At 42.6% G+C, this 16,572-nt stretch overlaps 2 protein-coding genes across 3 annotated transcripts in view; one reads left to right on the forward strand and one right to left on the reverse strand.

Annotated features, from left to right (window-relative positions):
• The window catches only part of PPAT (phosphoribosyl pyrophosphate amidotransferase), a 54,158-nt gene that overhangs the window by 27,378 nt on the left and 10,208 nt on the right, over positions 1–16,572 (reverse strand). The gene's annotated exons all lie outside the window — the stretch shown is intronic.
• Positions 1–16,572, forward strand: part of LOC121089192 (trihelix transcription factor PTL-like) — a 29,575-nt gene that overhangs the window by 8,571 nt on the left and 4,432 nt on the right. For both annotated transcript variants that reach the window (XM_040596210.1, XM_040596220.1), the window contains 7 exons: positions 411–848; positions 1,897–1,986; positions 2,745–2,816; positions 6,909–6,995; positions 13,743–13,814; positions 14,530–14,931; positions 16,365–16,430. In XM_040596210.1, the coding sequence (XP_040452144.1) occupies positions 411–848; positions 1,897–1,986; positions 2,745–2,816; positions 6,909–6,995; positions 13,743–13,814; positions 14,530–14,931; positions 16,365–16,430 (1,227 nt within the window). The remainder of the gene's footprint in view (positions 1–410; positions 849–1,896; positions 1,987–2,744; positions 2,817–6,908; positions 6,996–13,742; positions 13,815–14,529; positions 14,932–16,364; positions 16,431–16,572) is intronic.

Below are 16,572 nucleotides of genomic sequence, written 5' to 3' on the forward strand. Positions count from 1 at the left end.
TTGCTCTCTGCCGAACAGCGCTCCTCTCTAATGTCTGAATGACAAAACAGTTCCTTGGTTATTCTCAGAGGTGTCAAAAGTCCTTGGTTATTCTCAAAGGTGTTACAAGTAAAGTTCAGTGTATTAGGGCACAGAAGAAAGGAATGTTCCTCTCAGGTTAGTTAAATGTACATGCACTACCAGTGCTGGTTTTCAAGAGAGGGCAAAAATGATGTCAGAGTTAACAAAAATGCTGAAAAATTAATAACCAGTAGCTCGATTTTAATGTCACCTCTACTCCGTCTTTCTCTGGAGAGACAAGTCATGAGGAAATGGCATACTTCATTCTCATTCTGTCTGTCCTTTCCCACCCCAACCACCCAATGCAGGTAACCCGTTTCTGTGTCTCTCCCCTACCCCACACGATGCAGGTAATCCAACGTCAGCAATAGAGGCTTCCAAAACACCGGCTTTTATTCCAACAGTAGCAAATGAAGGAGGAAAACACTGGACTGTTAATGAAGTCAGAGCTTTGATACGCATATGGTCAGACAAAAATATCCAGCAACAACTGGAGGGGACAGTGAGAAATAAAAGAATATTTGAACAGGTTGCTGCTAGACTTCAGAAGTTTGGAATTGACAGGGACTGGAAGCAGTGCAGGACAAAATATAAAAATCTGAAACATGAATACAAGAGTGTTAAAAGTGCCCAAGACTCAGGGAGTACAAGTAAAAGTATGAAATTTTTTAATGAACTGGATGCTATTCTGGGGCACAGCACCATGGAACAAGGAAGTAAATCAGATAATGATGAAAGTGAGAGGCCTCCAGAATGGACAGAAGCAAAATCAGAAAAGGACTCCATAGGTAAGTACTTCAGCTACCCATATATAATGTAAAACATTTAGTTTTCCAACACTAGAGATTTGAAAGAACACCAAAAAAAAAAAAAAAAAGAGCAACCAGATTAACCAGTTTGCTGGGGGGAAAAAAACACCAAATGGAAGTTTACTATTGTGTCTTACATTATAAGGTGGTCTTTCAGATTGAGTGATTGCCTCAGACTTTTTGTAGCAAAACTGAGAAGCAAAAGGAGGAAAAAAAGATGGAGACATAGGATAAAATAAAGCAATGCAGAGAGGCCATTCCGGTCAAAATCACGGCAGAAGAGACTGTTACCAGCTTAGTTTAAAAAAAAACAAACAAACAAAAAAGGATCAGAGAGATGGTCAGACTGTGTAACGAGAAAAAATAAAGACATTGAGCAAAAAAGTCTGTAGTTACAGACATTGGTTAAAAAAATTAACACTGAAATTTCCTTTCTCCTGTTGTCCCCAATAGTCCAGCTTCACTGGCCTTTGGAGCAAGTCTCCCAAACCAGTGAAACAGCTATGGTGAAAATAGCAAAAGGAGTAACACCAAGAATACTGTCAGAGCTTGTCTTTATTTTTGTGCTGTTATTGAAAAAATAACTTGGATGGATTAATGCAGAATTAGACCGATGAACCTACACTACCCAGGAGTTAAAACATTTTTTATTGGTATGTACAACCAGAAACATGCCTGTTGTTTAAGAATAAAATTAAACATAAAACTCTTTATTACACAGTAAGAGTCCTACACAGGGCATGATATTACAATGGCCAAATACAAGACTAGAAGTTAGTAAACTAATGGAAGAAGTGAAGAAAAATATAGCACAGAGATCATCTCTGAAAACTATGAAAACATTTTGGGGGAGGATTCACTCTTCAGTTGCTGTTTCTAAGCTTTTTGCTAATGCATCTATTACTGCCTGCTGGCATAACGGATCTTTTGGCATAGGTTGGATGGATCTTTTGATTTGACACAGCACAGCTGTTCTTATGTAGTACACAAATGCAGTGCCCTAATTAACATAGCATTATTTACGCAGAAATGCCTGGAGACACAGCTGAAGAGGACTCTGTTAGTAATATGTCAGAAGACCTACGGGTTGGAGATACAAAGAAAGTTTCTGACTCAGGTAAACTGAAAAGTCTTCTATTTTATATAAATGACTCCCTCAATTTAGTAAATCAAGATGGATTTCTAAAATAAGCCCACATTGTAATTATGGTTGGAAGAGACAAAGACCCAAAATATTTACAAGCAGGAGATAACGTCATGGTGATAACTATACTTTCAGTACAAGCATATATGCACATTTACAGTGCTCTGCTGAATTCGATAAAAACAGTCTCGTAAGTAATCTTTTCAAAGATTCATGGCCCAAGATGTAAAGAAGAAGAAACTATTGGTTTGAACAAGCTGAGTGCAATGTATTACCACATTTACTTCTACTTAAACTCTGTCTTTCCAAGGATTAGAATTGTTCACTCTCCTGTGCATGAACTAGTAACTGCATTCTCTTTTTCACAATATAATGTGATCAATCTTTAATGTAATTGTGTAAACTCTCATGTTGGGGAATGAAAACTTCATTTAAGAGTACCACTACGAGCACTGGCTATGAAGGTCGTATGCTCTTTACAAAGAAACATTATGATTTGCATCTGAAAGGGTAACTTTCAGGGGAAGCGGGAGTTTAACGTTCAGCTAGAGACACATGAAAGTATCAAAGGCTGACAGACCTGACGTGCCACAAGGGACCTTATGATCTCTTTCGGTAGCATGAGGCAGAATATGGTCTAAATTAGGCATTAAGGAGTAGTCTTACAGAATTTTAAATGGCCTAATGTGAACTTTAAAGATTTTAATATCAAATTTAAAATCTTCTGACAGATGATGTTACTGTAAATACTACTCCAGAGAATCAGGCAGCTCTGCGTATAACGAAAGAAACACCTATGACAAGTAAGTAAAGACATGGTTGATCATGAGAGGTAATTTGAGGTATACTGGACAGTAGCAATTTTGTTTTACCATTCAACAGCAGTTACATTTATTAATTTAAATTTACTAACAAAGAAATATGTAACTGGCCTTTTACCACACCACCATGGGCACTTGAGGCATTCACTGGAGAAAAATAGGTTGTCATGAAAAGTGTATTGCTTACAGGGACCTCATTTTGAGAGAGAAAAATACATAAGAAATCATGAAGAGTACTTTGTGAGATGCAGTTAAGACAACTTGTCAAATGCATAAAATTCCGTTTCTCCCCATCAACAAGTAAAATTACTACATATACATGAACAGTAGTGAGATACTGTAATAATACATAGATTGAGCAGTGCCACTAAACTGTCATCTGACATAGTTTTCAACTGCCTGCAGCTACGTAATATTGTAACTTTTTGGATTGCAATCTTCCAAATGAGTTATTTAAGATGGAGTTAACAGACTACTTCTAGTAAAGTTCTGAGCATTCATTTTTGACGCTTTAACACTCCTTTAGGATAAGTGTAGGTGTTAAGACATCTATAGCCTACCTTGGTTACAGTTTGCCTTCTCAAGTATATGGATTTTAACTGCATATTTTGTTTGTTTCTGGATAATTGTAACTGCAATCTGATTTTGTGGGGAAAGCTAAAACAGCAAGTACTTCAGAAGTGTCTCTGGCTCAGCCTATCCACTCTAAAGACTACTGTTCAAACTTTTGTAGGGAAGAAAAGGCAAAACCACAGCACTACATCATGAAGCGACGCAGTTTCAGTTTCTAAAATTCTTTCCCTGGTTCCCAAATGAGTGATACAGACTCAAATTATTTTACCACAGATAGTAAAAAACACCTAGACTTTAATGTTATTACCTGTAACATAATTAGATATTACATAAAGCAGAGAAAAGATGCTCAGTTTTTACTTTACAATATCATGGAGACCCTTTATTCTTGAATTGTGATACATGCCTCTCCTAGATGGTTGGAATAAATTTAAAGTGAGAACCTGGCAAGTAAAGAGATTGTATGTACCTCTGTATTCATAAATTTACTTCCTGACAAGTAGTGAAAAAGTCAATCAGGCAGTGATATATTACATTGAATCTTTGATACCAGATGTCTGACAATCGATAGCCTTTAGGATGTGACTTCTTAAGGACTACTCCATATTCAACAGAACCTTCGTAGGAAACTTGCTCAGCAAGCATGTGATTGTAATTTATACTCGTGCCTTTAAAAAAAAAATTGTAAACCCCCTCAATTGGATGTAATTAGGAATTTATAAATTCTGTTCACCTTGTATCAAGGTATCTTCCTAGTTAATACATGGAGTTGATGTACTCTGCTGTCAGTTAGACATACACTAGCTAGCCTGGGCAGATAGCTGCTTTCTGGCCACCGCAGCTGTGTGAACATGCAGAGGTGCACAAGCTGCCTCAGCAGCGCATGTGCTTCTCACCAGCTTACATGTGAATCTCTGCAACACTGTCGCCACTGCTGACCTTTACAAATGGTCCCGTCAGGTTTGCTGTACTCTAGCAGGGAAAAACTTAAGATGCTATTAGTCGAAAGACAAATACCCTGCCCAGTTCCAGGGAAATACCTGGTTATTTGACGTTTCATGGTACTGTTTTTCTCCTCTGCCTAAACTCGGGGAGCAGCACGTGCCCCCTGGGAAGGGGCGGACGGAGGGAAACAAGCCCCGAGGTGCGCCCGTGGCGGGCGGCGGGGGCGCAGCGGCAGGGCCTGGCCGGCAGGGGGCGCAGGAGCCCACGGCACAGGCGGCCCGCTCCGCTGCCGGCCAAAGCCGCCGGGGGAGGCTGGGGCCGCCGCGAATGGCACTTCCCGGGTGAAAGATACCCATATTAAAACAGCCTGGAAATAAACCCGTGTTTGGTCGTTTTGACTGATGTTTTCTGTTTCACGGGATCGGTTTTGAGGGCAGTGAATTCCAGAAATCTGTTCGGAAGAGCCAAACTGTTTCAGTTAGCCCAGGCAGTAGCCAGCCATGCAAACCCTGTGGTGTGTGTGTACATTCCAGTGTGTCACTGTGCACACACAGGGGTGTCTGATTAAACACAAGGGCCAGGGAACAACAGCGGAGGTGAAAACAAGATTCTAGGGAATACCAGTAGCTTGATGTTCTTAAAAAATACCTACAGCAAGTATTTTGCTTCAAATGACTTTTCTTGTCATTATTTTGTAGGATTTTTGGTGCCCAGCGTACTTTACTGTATGTCCTTCTCAGAACAAATTCAGAACAAACTCATGACGCTGCCAGGGTAAATTTCTAAGCAAGGGCTTTTTAAAAATCTGTTGTTTAAGATCTTAAGTCAGTGCATACTGGGGCACTTATGTTGGCTTGAAGACTTACGGCTGTGTGCTTGGAATTTTAAAACATACAAAGTCAAAAGATAATGTTTTAATACATATGCCCCAGGCTGGTGTGAAGTAGAGTGTTTCAGAGAAGTGCAAAACTTCTTGATTATTCCGTGGCTCAGCCCAAGCATACAAACTCCTAACTGCATCCAAGTTGTCTGTATCCAGTCTCATAGATCTGCATGACAGAAGCAGCAGCAATTTTGCAAGCTGTTGGAGAGTAAACATAGGCCACACACTCCAAAATTTCCCTAGCTTTGACATTTCCTACTCCCCTTTTATACTAACAAAACACACACGAGAGTAAGGATTAGGTGACAAATTACTAATCTTGCCTCATGTGCCAGAACCCAGGATGGTGATAGTGACAGAGTGCCAAAAGAGAACAGAGCTTGTATCAGTCTGAGCGGGTAAAAGGAAAGACTGCGACAGCATGGCTCTGGTGGCCTTGTGAGCAACGCTTCAAACACAAAGTAGAGATTAAGCATATTTGCTGGCAACTGTCTATAGCTTCACTACACAATGCGGACGGAGCCACTGTGTTTTATCCATGCCAGAAACCGTTGATGGTTTGTTCTGTTTGGCTCAGTCTTGCTCTCCTCATGCTCTCCCTCCAAAAACTCTGAACGGTGGCTTAGTAAAAAAAGCCAGGCTCCCTACCCACATTCTTGGCTCACTAAGAAAAAAAAAAAATAAATTAAAAGGCGCATGATGCTGGTCACATCGTAAAGAACATCTGATGCAAACAAGGCCGTATTGATTTGGGGGGTAATTTTTAATAAAATGAATCTAGATCATGCTTTATTGCTCAATGTTTAGGGGAAATATTCTTGAATGGACTGAGAACAGGCTGGGAGCCAGAAACTGCTGTCATCGATCCGTGGTGTGGCCTTCACCATTTAATCTCTGTACTCCCTTGGGAATGAGGATCACAAAGACCACTTGCGTCATCCCCCAGTCCATCCCTCCCTCCCAGGGCTGAGGGGTGGAGCTGTCCCCCCCGAACACCATAGGGCCAATGGCAGAGGAGTGGAGGTCTCCTCCCCGTGGAGGGGAGCCCAGGGACACCTCTGTCACCTTGCCTGGAGCCAGGGCCCAGCTGTGTGATGTAAACCTCTTGCAGGGAGGATGCTCTCAGGACAGGCATTTAGTACTTTGTCTTTACTAGGCAGGCAGGCAGCCTTGCAGATCAGTGGTCCAAGCACAGCACCCTGATGCAGTGTCAGGACCCTCACCCCTTTTGGGGTTAATTCAGTGACTCATGGCATCAGTCGCTTGGAGTCTTCCAATAATTCCAGTATGTATTGCAGCACCCCTTAGGAAAGTCACTGTCTTGCCTGTTCTGCTGCATGGAGGGTCACCAGTTACTACATATCTTACAACCGCTCATCAGCGAACATTCTACAAATTCTGATCTAGGTTTAAATAACTTAAGATTTGGCACATTTAATCCATACACTTGTATTAGACAGCTGTTACATGGTGTTCTGGATTTATTTTTAAGTGCATACGCTCTGCTCTTAAACCCACAGCTGCAGGGAAATGGCAGCTTTAATGTATTAAGAGATGAAATCTTCAACAATAGTTGTCATTAATGGCATTCTTTAGTTGGTGGTTCCCAAGACATAACTCAAGACCTGTTTAGTTAATTAGAACTCTGTAATTATTATATTTTTTTTTTACAGAAATCTTTGAAGATGAGGGGGACTTTGCCCACTCCACCCCAGCAGCTCTGGAAACTACACAAATAAAGAAGGAGACGATTGACATAGGTAGGTCAAGACTGTGTCTTGATGGTTATAACAGCACATTCTACTTTACTGGGGACTGCAGATTTCTAAGGTTCTTATGTTATTTCCACACATTATACTCATTCTGCTTCTTCGTTATGATAAAAACTGGGGTTTGTTTCATTTTATATTGCAAAAATGTATAAACACTTATTTCTCCTTCCCCCAATTAACAAAATCTTATTTTCCCAGACAACGTACTCCTTATTATGCTAGATGTGGTAAATCTGCATTTGATTGTGACACAGATACTGTTCTTTTTCATATACAGTTGCTAGAGAGGATAAACTGGAGAGCTGAACAGCTGTCCAGAAACACTGAAAATTTTATACCTTATCTGTCTTTTCGAACTACTCCATGACAGTGCATTTAATTTCAGACTATACGCTATCAAACAAGTGCCATAAATATTCTTAATTATTTTATAAGGAAAGTCGAAATCAGAGCCTCGGCAATATGTAGAAGTCATACATTCAATGACAAGTATTCAGAAGATTTTTTTTATTAAAAACATTACAATTTAATATTAGAATACAGTAGGGATATTAATCTTCTGGAATAAATGCACATAGAAATGATGGAAGGTCATGAAAAAAAGGCATCAGAGGAAATAGCAATGACACTGAAATTGTCCTGACATCCTCGAACAAAATACACTTTATGGTAGTGTTGTTTGTACTCAGAGGTTAATGGAAAGAATAAAAAATTCTATTATAATGATTATGTGAACAACAGGGTTTTTGCCTTTTAGACTGAAAGTTTCTACCATAAAAATATTTCTATTGTGTGCATCAGTATTTCTGTGATCCAGGCAAGAGCTTCCTTCTTGGCAGTTATGTTATCTGGAGTTTGGGTGTTGAGACACCCTATCCAATAGAGGTTTTACAACTGTTTGCATAGGTCGATCTTGATTATGAAAGACAACTGTATCGAGTATGACACCAAGGACAACATCAGAGCAATGCCATCACAGCAATGCCACACAGCAACACAAGTTACACTGAGGATAAAGTAAAGCTGTGTCCCTGAAAGTTCAGAGACATTGCGAGGTCACACTAATGCAAAGAGAAGAGTTCATACACAATGACATAGAATAAAATGTCATGCAAATCAACTGACTGCCTTGTACACACAAAATCCCTGTTCCTGTCACGTGATATCCAATTGAGGATAGTAATCATGTAAGTCAGCAGTACAGGTGCTGTTGCCAAAGGCAGAAAGAGATTAGAGAGCCAGCATGGCTGAGCAGGGGAGCACATAAATGGACACCATGGGGTTTTTTGGTAATAGTTTTTTAAAAAATAATATCATTTAAGAGCCCAGGAGTAGACCTGGCCCAAGGTTGTACTTCCAATAGCTGCAAATGTTAAAGGAAGATGCAAGAATTTTCTTAAGAGTTATGGGGCAGCCTATTAATGAAAACACACTTTTTTTCTGGCACTGCAAGTAAATCACACACATATGCTTATTAAGAGTATAATTTCTGATGTTAAGTTTTCCATAAGTATAAAATTTATTCCTGCATGTGGCTTCTGAAAAACAAGTATTTGCCAAATCACTTGAGAAAGCAAGTTATAAAGCAAATGTAAAAATTCTAAGTACTACTCTGTGCATATATTAGCAAGTACCATTATAGAAAGCACATCAAATGAACCTTGCTTATTTACCAACAATCTCTTATTTCTGAGTCGAAACCATGCACTCAGTTTTTCAAAACATAGAAGGAATATTTACTTCTACCCTTTACCAAAAACTGTACTGAATATAGACGGTGTATGACATCCCCTACCAAACCAATGATGACTAATCTTTCTCTCCTTCCCAACCCAACAAGTAATGTCACACAAGAGTGAAATTTCAGCCTCAGAGCAGTCCAAGATGAGGAAATGAGCCCAGAGTCAGCAAAGCTGGGTTTTGGTGTCCACACGTGATTTCAATAATTCTGATGGGTCCTGAATTTTACTTCTAAAAGGAATAGTTTTTATGCTGTGAAAAAGCGCAAATCTATTATTGCCTCAGCTCTGCAGAGGGAAAAAAAGCTGGCATGTATACATGCAGAAGAATAATAGATCAATGTAACTATTCTGGTAGAGATGGGATTTTGAAGAGCACTCATATGCTGGTAGAATAAAAAATAGTTTTCCTGTCTTCCCTGTTTTGTCATTGAAGTCACATAGAATAGTTTCAGATAGAGCCATTCCTATATGTAGAAAGTGCACGTTAAGCTGAGGCTGAAGACTTCCACAAAAGCATTAATGAATTGTTTCCCATTTTTTCTTCTGCTTATGTTACCGCCATCACAAAAGCTCTGTACCAGAGACTAGCCTTTCACCCAAAGGTAAACAAACATGGATGGCTGTCTCCCAAAGGAAGGCAAAATCCTGCAACCCTCCCCACAAAACCTAACATCCCTCCCTGCCCTCCCTCCCAGAATCGGGGAAAGGCACACCTTGAAGCCCAGCTTTGAAACCCACCATGGAAGCTTAAAATGGACTCTAAACCACTGTTTTTTTGTGGTCAAAAGGAGTCCTGAACAGAGGAGAACAAGAAGGAGTAAGGAGCAAAGGTCTCTTTTCAGTTCTCACAAAGATCTGAGACAAGCCCCACCAGCAGCATGCAATGCAGCTTGTACAGAATGATGCTGCGTGCAGGTGTGCGGGCAGGTGCCTGTGCCTCCCTCTCCCCATCGCACCCGCATCACATGCACAGCTCCCAGACTGGAAAGGGGGACAGTGGCCTTCTGGGGCCCCGTTCCCTGCTCATTTCATGACGGCAGTGGGGAGCACTCATGGCCCTGTGAAGGAAAGGCTGCAGCCCAGCCCTGTCAGGTGTCAGTTCATCCACAGGCATGTGCCCTTACAAATGGCACCCGAGCCTCGCCAAGCCTGGCCTACCCGCAGCACTTAAGAAAAAAATCTGGAAGGCACGCCTGTGCTAATCAGTGTATACAAACATGTTATGCAAATAGGCATATATGTGAGATACAAACCGTCCGTGTATGCCTACGTGTTTAATCAAGTGTTTTAAATCCATGTCATATCCACAGCTACCTTTTGGGGAATGCAGGGGCAGAGAGAAGGATAAGGCTTAGAAGAAATGCCAATAAAAAAAATTGTTTAGGGGGGGGTGTGGCAGAAGACTTGTTCAGGAGACTCCCTGCTGAAGGGAGCAGCAGGCCCAGCACGCAGACCCGACCCTGCTGCGTCCCTGGGGCCCGGGTTACAGCTGTGAAGGGGAACCCCCGTACAGCCCTCAGATTACTGTCCGTGATCGGTTTTTCAGGTGGGCAGCGATGAAGTTGCAACAAGAAGTCTGAGGGCAATCAAGAGAAACTGCAGAGCAACTGGTTAATGGATCAGGAGCACAAGCAGCGTTCCCCTCTGTCCTTCCAGTTGCAGGGAATGACGAGGGAAGAAACAGAAAGAGCCAGCTCCGAGCCTGGTGTCACCGGCAGAATTTTGGGGGTTTTGATCATGGGTGGGTTTACATGACACCAGGCCTGCTGGCAACAGACGGGGTACACCTGTCTCAAAGAGGGCAAAGGATCTTTGCACAGGCATTAGCAGGGCTCGTTGAAAGAGCTTTAAACTACATTTGAAGGGGGAAGAGGATAAAACCAGGCTTGCTAGAGATAAGCCTGGGGGCAGCACACCGATGATTGAGGGATGGTGTCCTAGTGAGGCCCTTTGGTCTGCCATTTCAGTGGAGGCAGGGGACAGAGATTCATGAGTCAGCAAAGACACAAGGGTTATTGATGTGTTAGAAACCATGGAAGGGCCTGAGAATGGTCACGTAGGAATTAGGGCTTCTCCCTCCAAAAAGTGGCAGGATCAATAACCCAGCTGAAGCGCACCTACACCAATGCATGCAGCACGGGCGACAAACTGGAGGGGCTGGAACCCATTGTGCAGCAGGAAACCTATGATATAGTTGCCATCATGGAAACATGGTGGGATGACTCGCACAACTGGAGTGCTGCAATGGATGGCCATAAACTCTTCACAAGGGACAGGCAAGGAACGAGAGGCTGTGGGGTAGACCTGTATGTCAGGGAGTGTTGTGACTGTCTAGAGCTTAATGATGGCGATGATGGGGTTGAGTGTTTATAGGTAAGAATCAGGGGGGAAGGCCACCCAACCAGGATGAAGAGGCAGATGAAATACCCTATAAGCAGCTGGAGGAAGTCTCACAATTGCTAGTCCTTGTTTTTGTGGGGGACTTCAGCTTACCAAAAGTCTGCTGCAAATACATCAGAGAGTAAACAGTAGGAGGTTCCTGGAGTGTGTGGAAGATAACTTTCTGACACAGCTGGTGACCCAACTAGGGAAGACATCCCACTAGACCTGCTGTTTGTGAACAGAAAAGCACTTGTGGGCGATGTGATGGTTGGAGGCCATCTTGGGCATAGTGATCATTAAATGAGTTTTCAATTCTTGGAGGAGTAAGAAGTGTGTGGTGGGGTGTGTCAGCAGAACTGCTACCTTGGATTTCCAGAGGGCCAACTTTGGCCTGTTTAGGAGCCTGGTTGACAAAGTCCGTTGGGGGGCAGTCCTGAAGGGCCATGGGGTCCAGGAAGGCTGGACATTCTTCAAGAAGGAAATCTTGAAGGCACAGGAGCAGGCTGTCCCCATGTGCTGAAAGATGAGCTGGTGGTGAGGAACACTGGCCTGGCTGAACAGTGAGCTTTGGCTGGAACTCAGGAAAAAAAGGAGAGTTTATGACCTTTGGAAGAAGGGGCAGGCAATGCAGGAGGACTACAGGGATGTTGTGAGGTTATACAGGGAGAAGATTAGAAGGGTCAAAGCCCAACTAGAACTTTACCTGGCTACTGCTGTAAAAGACAGTAAAAATTGTTTCTGTAAATACACTAGCAACAAAAGAAGGGCTAAGAAGAATCTTCATCCTTTATTGGATGTGGGGGGGAAACATAGTAACAAAGGATGATGAAAAGGCTGAGGTACTAAATGCCTTATTTGCCTCAGTCTTTAATAGTAAGACCAGTTGCCCTCCAGGTACCCAGCCCCCTGAGCTGGAAGACAGGGATGGGGAGCAGAATGAAGCCCCCATAATCCAAGGGGAAATGCTCATTGACCTGCTACACCACTCACACACAGGTCTATGGGGCTGGATGGGATCCACCCAAGGGAACTGAGAGAGCTGGTAGAAGTGCTCACTGAGGCACTTTCCATGATCTATCAGCAGTCCTGGCTAAACAGGGAGGTCCCAGTTGGCTGGCGATTAGCAAACCTGGCGCCCATCTACAGGAAGGGCCAGAAGGAGGATCTGGGGAACTACAGCCCTGTCAGCCTGACCGCCGTGCCAGGGTGGGTTATGGAGCAGATCATCTCAAGGGCCATCAGGCAGCACATGCAGCACAACCAGGGGATCAGGCCCAGCCAGCATGGGCCTATGGAAGGCAGGTCCCGCCTGACTAACCTGATCTCCTTCTATGACAAAGTGACCTGCTTAGTGGATGAGGGAGAAGCTGTGGATGTTGTCTACCTGGACTTTAGTAAAGCCTTTGACACCATTTCCCACAGCATTCTCCTGGAGAAACTGGCTGCTCAGGGCCTGGGTGGGTGTACGCTTCGCTGGATGGAAAACTGGCTGGGTGGCCAGGCCCAGAGAGCGGTGGTGGATGGAGCTACATCCAGCTGGTGGCCGGTCACAAGTGGTGTTCCCCAGGGCTCAGTACTGGGGCCAGCTCTATTTAATATCATTGTCAACAATCTGTATGAAGGGATCAAGCGCACCCTCAGTAAGTTTGCAGGTGACACCAAGTTGGGTGGGAGTGCTGATCTGCTGGAGGGCAGGAGGGCTCTGCAGGGGGATCTGGACAGGCTGGACCGATGGGCCAAGGCCAGTGTATGAGGTTCAGCAAGGTTCAGTGCCAGGTCCTGCTCTTGGGTCACAACAACTCCACGCAATGCTACAGGTTTGGGGAAGAGTGACTCGAAAGCTGCCTGGAGGAAAAGGCCCTGAGGGTGCTGGCTGACAGCCAGCTGAACGTGAGCCAGCCGTGTGCCCAGGTGGCCAAGAAGGCCAACAGCATCCTGGCTTGTGCCACAAATGGTATGGCCAGCAGGACAAGGGCAGTGATCGTCCCCCTGTGCTCAGCGCTGGTGAGGCCGCACCTCGAACACTGTGTTCGGTTTTGGGGCCCTTATGACAAGACAGACACTGAGGTGCTGGAGCGTGTCCAGAGAAGGGGAACGGAGCTGGTGAAGGGTCTGGAGCACAAGTCCTATGAGGAGCAGCTGAGGGAACTGGGGTCTGAGTCTAGCCTGGAGAAAAGGAGACTGAGGGGGAGACCTTAACACTCTCTACAGCTCCCTGAAAGGAGGTTAGAGCAAGGTGGGTGTTGGTCTCTTCTCCCAGGTAACAAGTGCCAGGTAATCAAATTTAGATATTAGGAAAATTTTTTTCACTGAAAGGGTTGTCAAGCATTGGTACAGGCTGCCCAGGGATGTGGTTGAGTCACCATCCCTGGAGGTATCTAAAAGACATGTAGATGGTTTAGTGGTGGACTTGACAGTCCTGGGTTAACGGTTGAACTCAATGATCTTAAAGGTCTTTTCCAACCTATACGATTCTATGATTAATGGGTTAGGCTAATGGATTATGACATTTTTAAGTGGATAGGCATTACCTGCAGAGGATGACAATAATATTAGCACTTTATTGGTCTAAGTCCAAGTCTATTTTACTTAAATCTATGTATTTCTATAGATGATGATTCTATAAGCACTACCTCAGAAGACAGATCTTGTACGCCAGTAACAAAACGGATGGTCGGGACAGGTGAGTATTAATTTCCATGTATTCATTCTGAAATGAAATTGCATTGTAATTTCAGTACCAAAGCTGGACCAAGCAGATCTCTACTGTAAACATGGCTTTACTTTTCTACTTCTGACTCCCGTCTAGCTTTATCACTAAACTTAAAAATTAGTTTCAAAGCTCTGTTCCCTGTCATGAGCAAAACTTGCATTAATACTGTAGTTCAACTTTGCATTCTATGTTTATCTGATGAGCAGCATTTCCTACTTCTGAATACACAGATAAGATTTTTTTTCTTTGATTGAATCCCCAGTAGCATTTTCATTTGCATGATATTTTGCCATGCCATTCTAATTTGACACCATACTGGAAAGCCATTTTATTATCAATACTGGTATCTTGTTGCTTTAAAGCTTAAGGCTTATTGCTTTCCTTCATGCAGCGCTTGGATAGATCTGTGTTTAATTTGACAACAGCAACAAAATTACACTGACAAAATGTGGAAATTTAGATGCCTTAGAGAAACAAGAGGTTTCACTTGCTACATATTTTGCATACTTGAGAGAAATGTAATCATGTATGATGTTAACACCATAAAGTTAAAAGATTTTCATAACAAGGGAGTATTATAAACATTAATTAATCCCTCAGCTTGTTACAAAATCATTAGCTACAATTACACTTTAATGTATGTATATTCAGCAATACTCAGTTGTTGTTTCATTTATATTTTCAGACAATCACATCCCCTTGGAAGAAGCACAAAATCACTTTAAAGTTATTACAGTTAATGATACTGGAGCAGGAAAACACTGGAGTGATAATGAAGTCAGAGCTCTGATAAACATATGGTCAGATGAAAAGATACAACAAATGCTTGAAGGGGCCACGAGAAATAAAGAAATATTTGAGGAAATTGCCAGAAGGCTAATGAAACGTGGTATAGACAGAGATTGGAAACAATGTCGCACAAAGTACAAGAACCTAAAATATGAATACCGTGCACTGCAGAAGGAAAATGAGCATCTTGGTAATCCCAGGAGAAAAATGAGATTTTATGATGAAGTTGACTGTATCTTAAGAAGACAGCCTCTGGGTCCCTCAGGCTGGGGATGTGAAAGTTCAAGTCTCCTATCAGGTACTAAAAACTTCAGTGATGAGATAAAGCACTTAAAATGAAAAAAGTTGCCTTGTTGACCTATGCTGTAGTGGTAAAATACGTTGCCAGAATGGGGAGGGAAAATAACTGAAGAACCTGTATCTGCATGGTCACGTAGGACATCTGCATTCATGAACGGAAATGGTCTGGAAGAATTTAGAAGTCAGAACATTAACAAAAAGTGAAAGCACCTGAAGCATTCAATGTTATTGGAGAACCTTTGTGCTTTTGGAAGCTTAAGCGAGATACAGTGAAATGGTGCTAGAAAATGTGGCAGGTTTTAGAGGTGATATAGCAGGCATGTGAAATCTTACAGAGAGCTCCAAGTTCACACCATTTAAAACTGCAGAACTGTAACAGTCAAGCCAAGTGCAAGGACTCCAATAAAATTAAACTCCATTAATTCAGTTCATACCATAGTCAAGAGAGAAAAATACAGGGCAGTGATGTTTATTTGAGCACTTGTAATTATATTAATTTTGCTAAATTAGAATCAGTTTTCTAAAGCTTTTTTTTTATTTTAGTATCAAAAGACCTCAGATCTAGGAACCAACAGCTCACCTTGTGTATGCTGTAAGGGTTCTCATGACTGGCCAACTGCTCCAGCTCTCAGGTATACCTGCCCTTGCTCCAGGCAGATCAGATGCTCTTGTAGAAGCAACTTAACCACTGCAGCTTAAAGCTGAGTGAGTTATGGTAAACCAGAACTAATTCTGATTTTTCTCAATATATTAGATAATAATTTGCAATGTCGCAAATGTTAGTTGAGGACTTGAACCACTTCTGCAGCAAAGGCCAGATGGACAGCTTGAACAGAAACTACTGGAGTCATCCTTAAGCCAGCTGTCCTCAGTCATGAATCGGAGCCCTAATGTGGTGTCCAAGGGCACCGTACGGTAATGCCATTAGCTGAGGCTGGAATGACATCCACACAGCCATAGGCTGACACCACTGCTTCTCATCTGCCTCATTCCTGTGCTCGATCATTCTTAAGACAGACATTTTCTTCCAAATCCAGAAACGGAAGATATTACTGCTCATTTCTGCTCTCCATGAATGGAATTTGTCAACACCAAGAATGTTTGAGCCAGCCTGGCTGGTTTACATTTTAGCATGCTGGAAAAGGACTGTGTAGTCTGTGTTGTGAATGCTGATGCAGGAGACAGTAAAACAATAACCTTTCAGAAAAGAAGCTTTAGTAATTAAGCTGTTCAAGGGATCTGCCAAATAAATGTCTCCACCCAGATTTTGTGGGCCAACCCAGTACCTGACTTTTCTAGAAGACTCTCATTGCTCCAGGTCACTTGTCCCAATGCATTTGCTTTTGTAGTATATAACTTTTTGGTGTATGACTGACTGTGCTTTGAGAATCACTGCAAAATACTGAAGTCACCTTGCTTTTCTCTTCTAAGTTTCAGTGGGAGATGTTACAGCAAACACAGGATCCTTGAGTATCAAGAGAAAAACATGGAATGATGGTAAGAGCCCCTGACTTTATAAAGCATCTATACACTGTTGAATCGGATGCGAGCTTCTAGTTTCTAGTACTTGAGCAGTTAAAAAAAATAATCCTAGAACTTAACACCAAGCTCCATTTCTTCTCTCACCCTCAACAATGTG

Source organism: Falco naumanni, chromosome 1 (genome assembly GCF_017639655.2).
Source record: "Falco naumanni isolate bFalNau1 chromosome 1, bFalNau1.pat, whole genome shotgun sequence".
NCBI lineage: Eukaryota > Metazoa > Chordata > Aves > Falconiformes > Falconidae > Falco > Falco naumanni.